This window comes from Oncorhynchus gorbuscha, linkage group LG20 (assembly GCF_021184085.1).
Source record: "Oncorhynchus gorbuscha isolate QuinsamMale2020 ecotype Even-year linkage group LG20, OgorEven_v1.0, whole genome shotgun sequence".
In the NCBI taxonomy this organism is placed as follows: domain Eukaryota; kingdom Metazoa; phylum Chordata; class Actinopteri; order Salmoniformes; family Salmonidae; genus Oncorhynchus; species Oncorhynchus gorbuscha.
The window spans coordinates 13,996,993-14,003,378 of NC_060192.1; the positions used below are offsets into that span (position 1 = coordinate 13,996,993).

The window sequence follows — 6,386 nt, forward strand, 5'->3', positions numbered from 1 at the left end:
CTCTCTTTCTCTCTTCTCTCAGAGGACCTGAGCCCTTGGACCATGCCTCAGGACTACCTGGCCTGAAGAGTCCTTGCTGTCCCCAGTCCACCTGGTCGTACTGCTGTTCCAGTTTCAAGTGATCTGCCTGCGGCTTTGGAACCCTGACCTGTTCACCGGACGTGCTACCTTGTCACGGACCTGCTGTTTTCAACTCTCTTTCTCTCTATCGCACCTTCTGTCTCTAACTCTGAATGATCGGCTATGAAAAGCCAACTGACATTTACTCCTGAGGTGCTGACCTGTTGCACCCTCTACAACAATTGTGATTATTATTATTTGACCCTGCTGGTCATCTATGAACGTTTGAACATCTTGGCCATGTACTGTTATAATCTCCAACCGGCACAGCCAGAAGAGGACTGGCCACCCCTCAGAGCCTTGTTCCTCTCTAGGTTTATTCTTAGGTTCCTGTCTTTCTAGGGAGTTTTTCCTAGCCACCGTGCTTCTACACCTGCATTGCTTGTTGTTTGGGGTTTTAGGCTGGGTTTCGGCTGATGTAAAAAGGGCTTAATAAATACATTTGATTGATTGACTTATTTACATGTGTTCCTGGCCTGTCCGACTGTGGGAGTGAAGGACTCACCTCTGTGTCCCTTTGTATCTCTCTGTCATGCAGTTTCTGCTGGGTAACATTGATGACCCTTCATGTTGGAACCACTTGTGGCTTGTGAGAAACCTCTTAAGAGTTGTCATATTTACAACAGTTATGACGTAGAGAACTATACCGTTATGGGAATCTTATTATTATTTATTTGTGGATATCATGATATCCTTTTGGTCATAATCTGATCTCAATTATCATCACTTTGATAAGTAAACAAAAACGCATATGCACATCACATGCGTAATACAAGCATGAATGCCCACAAACATTTGAATGCAGTTCATATGGAGCACTAGGCACAGTATGAGGAGGCTCAGTCCATTAAGTCCAGTATATAGCTCAAATAGCCTTCTGCTATTTCCGCTAAATAGGACTGCAGCTCTGCATAGACTTGGAACAGAAAATTGCACACACTTCTCTTGACACACATGTCCATAGCAGAGAGCATTTTTTTTTTCAACACACCTGACGATATCTTGGTTTGGACCTCGTGCACAAAGATCATAGGCTCTCACTTTTCTGAAATGTCACAAGTAGCTTTGTTCACAGAATGAATCTCAGCTCCTTCACTTTGTGAGTCAGAGTCAGCTATTCTGATCATTATCCAAACTCAAGTACTGGCTCCAGCTCCACTCTGCCTCTGTGTTGCCATGGTGATGGACGCTGCGTTGGTGGGTGCCGTGGTCTGCAGTCAGTGTTTGACTGGTGAAGAAGGGCAGGTGGTGAGTCAAGGACTGTCCAGGGTACTGTCCTGTACCACCCTCACTCCACTGACCCATGCCCTGGTTAGTAGTGTAGTGGCCATAGAGGGGGTAACTGTAACCCAGGTACCCAGGGTAGGTTTTGGAGGACGTGGGCAGATGGACAGGGGACATGCTATAGTCCTGGGGCATAGCTTGAGCCAAGGGGGTGTGTCCCATGTCCCTGACAGGGCCAGGACTGTTAGTTTTGTGCCCAGGGACAGTGGCTACATCACGGAGGTGAGACTCATAGCTGCGCCTGCCTTTGCAATCCTCCACTACAGAAGATGGAGATGGAAGTCTGTCATGCTCAACAGATCTGGAGAAAATACAAATATGTAGCGGGTTACTAATATGTCATCAACCCACATACAGTATGTGAAATCAAACACTCGCTGACTCAAAGTGTCACTTTTAATTGCACAGTATGGAGGTGTAGTCTGCACCATAGAGTGCCTGTTAAGTATAGCACTGAGTCACTGAGTTTTCTATTGGCATAATGGGTCAGGATTCTGCATATGAACCTGTGTGGGTGTGCAGGCTGTTAGAGTGGGGATTCGCCTGTATGTTGTGCCTGGTGGTTGTACAGTACCTGCATGGTTGGGAGGACATAGATGCAGGGCCAGGCACCATCTGCTCCTCGGTGCTGTAGTCCTGTCTGTGGTCGTGGAGCTCCAGTAGTTCAGTGTGCAGGCTGTGGCTCTGGGATGGGTCCTGTTCTATGGCCCAGGGGGAGAAGAGATCCTCCTTAGCCGTCACCATGTTCTCCGTTGTTCCCAAGGTTATCCCCCGTTCTGCTGGCTCACAGTCTAATTTTGCCCTTTGGAGGTCTAAATGGGAAACGATTCTGGATCAATGAGACTGCCTATAGGCCTACGGACTGGACAACATTTGACATTATACAGATCTGATCAGTCTAATCTTACTGTATAGAGTTAAGATCCACACCTGAAGGACTTTTGAATTCTGTTTCTCTGTCTTGTTTGGCTTTCTTTGAAGCATTTCCAGAACTCTTGTTGGATCGACACCTATATATTTAAAAAAAGACAATAAAAACTTGTAAGGCACGTCTCCCCAACTCACACGCACGTAGTGTTATAGTTCTATTGATCCCTACCTCTTGCTATGAGTACGGGTGTTCTCCCCTTTGAATCCTTTAGCAAAGGGGTTGTGGTCAATCTTCAGTTTAGCGATCTGAAAGCAGGAGTGGAGATGAAGACATCAGATTAGGTTACACCCATTCCCAAAGAGCAAGTTGATTACGTGGCTACGGCGTTTGTATGTGCTTAATACGTGAGTTGATAGACGGACCTTAGTGTTCTGGTAGGCCGTGACTGCAGTGAAGGAGGTCTCAGGGAACGAGAAGTAATGGAAGTGTCCCCAGCGCACACTGTGCAGACTGTCAGCCTGGACCACAGAGAAGCGTGGGATGTAGCGATGCATAGAGTGCAGGATGATCTGAGGAGAGAACAGACACCACTAATGAGTCAACTAATAACGTTGTTTACAGAAGTGACAGCTGTCTACTCTCAGACTGTGAGAGGTTGCGGGCTGGGGATCCAGTAGAGAGGGAGATACGTGTTCTTACATGGCCGTGCTGGTCCAGTGTGTGGTTGGTGAGTTTGAGCTTGAGAAAGGACACCGATTGTTTCATCCAGTAGGACCCCGGGGTGGGGGAGTCTGGATGCACGTACGTCCGACAGGGGAGCTGGGGCTCGGCTTTCCCAGCCATGTCCCACTGGCCTTTATTCCACTACAAAGAGATAGAGAAGGGGGGAGGGGACGGGCGTTACTCAGGTGTGAAACGAACCACAAGACAAGCCTCGACACGTAGACGCTCCACAAAAACTCACATACCCCCAGTCTTTACACTGATATATATAAGGAATATGTGGTGCATATTATTGCAAGCTTGAACAGTATCCTATAGGTATGTATATAATTGCGTATAATCTACCAACATATATACATGAACTGCTATAGCAAAGGAAAAACACTCCTCTCCCTCCCTCTGGAGCATATGGTCAAAAGCAATGTGTACTGAGGGGAGGGCCAGTGGATGCATGGAGGGGGTATTGCTCCCCATTCACTTTGATTGGAGCGGGGGGGGGGGGGGGGGGGGGTTGTTAAATGGGGGTAGAAAAACAGGATGTAGTAATGGTCTTTGATATGCAGTGTGGCTGGGTGTGGGCGGGGCACCGTCTGGACTGTATGCTGGATGCAGACTGACTGCAGGCTTGTCTTTACTTCATCTCCTGATGTTTCCTTTTAAAACAATGCCTGGCTATAATCCAAACTGTGACACATATAGCTTATCTAATTGGAACTTGCTCAATAGAAATGTATTGTAGTGTGTGTGTAAGATGTGATATATCAATCAAATGTATTATCAATTAAATGTATTTATAAAGCCCTTTTTACATCTGCATATGTCACAAAGTGCTTACGCAAGGACCCAGCCTAAAACCCCAAAGAGCAAGCAATGCAGATGCAGAAGCACGGTGGCTAGGAAAAACTCCTTGCAACTTGAGGCATTATATAAGGATGGTGGACATGTTGTTTTTACCCTGTATCTGGAGTTGTCCACCGGAACCATTTCCACCATGAGGACATAGTTGGTATAGGGTTGGAGTCCAGATAGACTGACGTTGCAATGGGGAAACATCCTCCTGATACATACAAATCCACACTAATTGTATTATCCTCTCAATTCCCGATCACAACTCTATGCGCTCTCTCAGACAAAGTACACTAGCAGCAGATACAGTTTCACAACGTTGGTAAAGCTACAATATTGGTAAAGCTACGATATGGCATGAAATTATGGGCGAAATGTACTTTGTAGTGAACACACCATATCATAGAATGTGTTTAGGAGATTTACGCAGATCAAAAATGATGATGAAGGATATAACAACAATTGTACCGGCCATGTTTGGTGATTATCATCTCAGTCCCCAGGTTGTGGAAGGACTTCCAGAGGTCAGCCTTTTCCAGGGTCATCCTGACACTGCCTTGGTGGTAGGGTTCAGCTGTAGGGGGGGGGACGGGGTCATCATGTTGGGCCTCGGCTCTGGAGAGAGAGAGGGGGACATGGAGCCTTACAGAGTGGACCAGTGCTGGAGAAACCCTTTGTTCACAGGCAATGCAACATTTAAACTATGCAATAGACTTGCTGTTACTCTCTTGTTAGACCACTGACTGACGTAGCAAAGGTTGAAAAAGTGATGCTTACCAGAGATATGCTGCATTGCCTGCACGGTTCACCACAATGGTCAAAGAGAAGAGAATTCCTTATCCAAATGTGTGCGCTGATATCGCTGCTGTCAGACCCACATCCCTGTGAGAATACTGTGAGAGGAGCTGTGGACCTTGGATCATGAAAGGTTTCCTATCAAGATCAAGACTTTCCTTTCCATATCCTTAACTTGTGGAGTTAGAGGGGCTGACCTCTGGAGTTCATTGGTCAGCCCAGAAGGGGAATGGCCCGTGAGGGCAAAGTGGGTGTGGTTACAACAGAGTGGTGTGCCTGGTTTCGAACTTTTGAAGTGTCAGACAAGAGGGTGGGAAATGGAGGGGGTGGGCATACTGTGGTGCTGTGAGGAAATAGCTGCCCGAACGTGACCTTTTGTTTCTAGAAATCACTGTTTAAAAAAAATATGTATATTTTCCAAATAAACTAATGTACCTTTATTTAACTAGGCAAGTCAGTTATTTACAATGATGCCCTACACCGGCCAAACCCGAAAGACGCTGGGCCAATTGTGAGCCGCCCTATGGGACTCCCAATCACGGCCGGTTGTTAAACAGCCATCCCTAACATTGAGTGGCTGCTGCTAACATACTGACTCAACTCCAGCCACTTTAATAATGGAAAAATTGATGTAATCAATTTATCACTAGCCACTTTATATTATATAATGTTTACTTAACCTACATTACTCATCTCATATGCATATACTGTACACTATACCATCTAATGCATCCTGCCATCTTGATGTAATGTATCACTAGCCACTTTAAACAATGGCACTTTATATGTTTTCATACCTTACATTACTCATCTCATATGTATATACTGTACTCTATACCATCTACTGCATCTTGCCTATGCCGTTCGGCCATCACTCATTTATATATTTTTATGTACATATTCGTATCGATTCCTTTACACTTGTGTGTATAAGGTAGTTGTTGTGAAATTGTTAGATTACTTGTTAGATATTACTGCATGGTTGAAACTAGAAGCACAAGCATTTCGCTACACTTGCATTAACACCTGCTAACCATGTGTATGTGACAAATACATTTGATTTGATTTATTTGTGATACAGCCCGGAATCAAACCAGGGTGTCTGTAGTGACGCCTCGAGCACTGAGATGTGGTGCCTTAGACAGCTGCGCCATCCAGGAGCCATTTACATTGACCCCCCCCCCATTTGTTTTGTTTTTACACTGCTGCCACTCGCTGTTTATTATCTATGCATAGTCACTTCACCCCCAACTACATGTACAAATTACCTTGACTAACCTGTACCCCCCACACATTGACTCGGTACCCACTGTATAGCCAAGTTATTGTTATTTTATTGTGTTACTTTTTATTATAATTTTTTACTTAGTTTATTTGGTAAATACTTTACTTAACTCTTTCTTGAACTTCCCTGTTGATTAAGGGTTTTAAATGGGGGAGCGGGGGGGTTGAGTTATCTCCATCCTTGACAATGGGAGGCAGTTCTGGCTAATCATGGCCGATGGGCCCCCAGGCCTGGAGAGGTGCCGTATGGGGCCTAATGGGGCTGGCACAAGTGGCCTGTTAGCCTGAAAGGACAGAGGGAGGGGATGGGGGGATGGATGGAGGCTCCAGGATTTCTGATGTGTGATAACCCCACCGCAGGGCCCTCCATTCTGGCTGCTCTGATCCCATGCGGCCCCTGTCTGGGTCTGGAGCACCCTCCTGATCCCCGGCTGAGATCCATACACATGCTAAACACACCCAG

General features: G+C 45.9%; 1 protein-coding gene across 1 annotated transcript; it reads right to left on the reverse strand.

The window, feature by feature from the left end:
- Positions 1-1,230: 1,230 nt before the first annotated feature.
- On the reverse strand, positions 1,231-4,718 carry LOC124006628 (T-box-containing protein TBX6L-like). The gene is made up of 9 exons (XM_046316678.1): positions 4,622-4,718; positions 4,313-4,459; positions 3,953-4,055; positions 2,975-3,139; positions 2,698-2,844; positions 2,504-2,580; positions 2,335-2,414; positions 1,979-2,216; positions 1,231-1,705 (listed from the first exon to the last, which is right to left on the reverse strand). Exons 2-9 carry the CDS (start codon positions 4,387-4,389, stop codon positions 1,231-1,233), a joined length of 1,362 nt encoding a protein of 453 aa, XP_046172634.1. The 5' UTR covers positions 4,390-4,459; positions 4,622-4,718.
- Between the last annotated feature and the right edge of the window lie 1,668 nt (positions 4,719-6,386).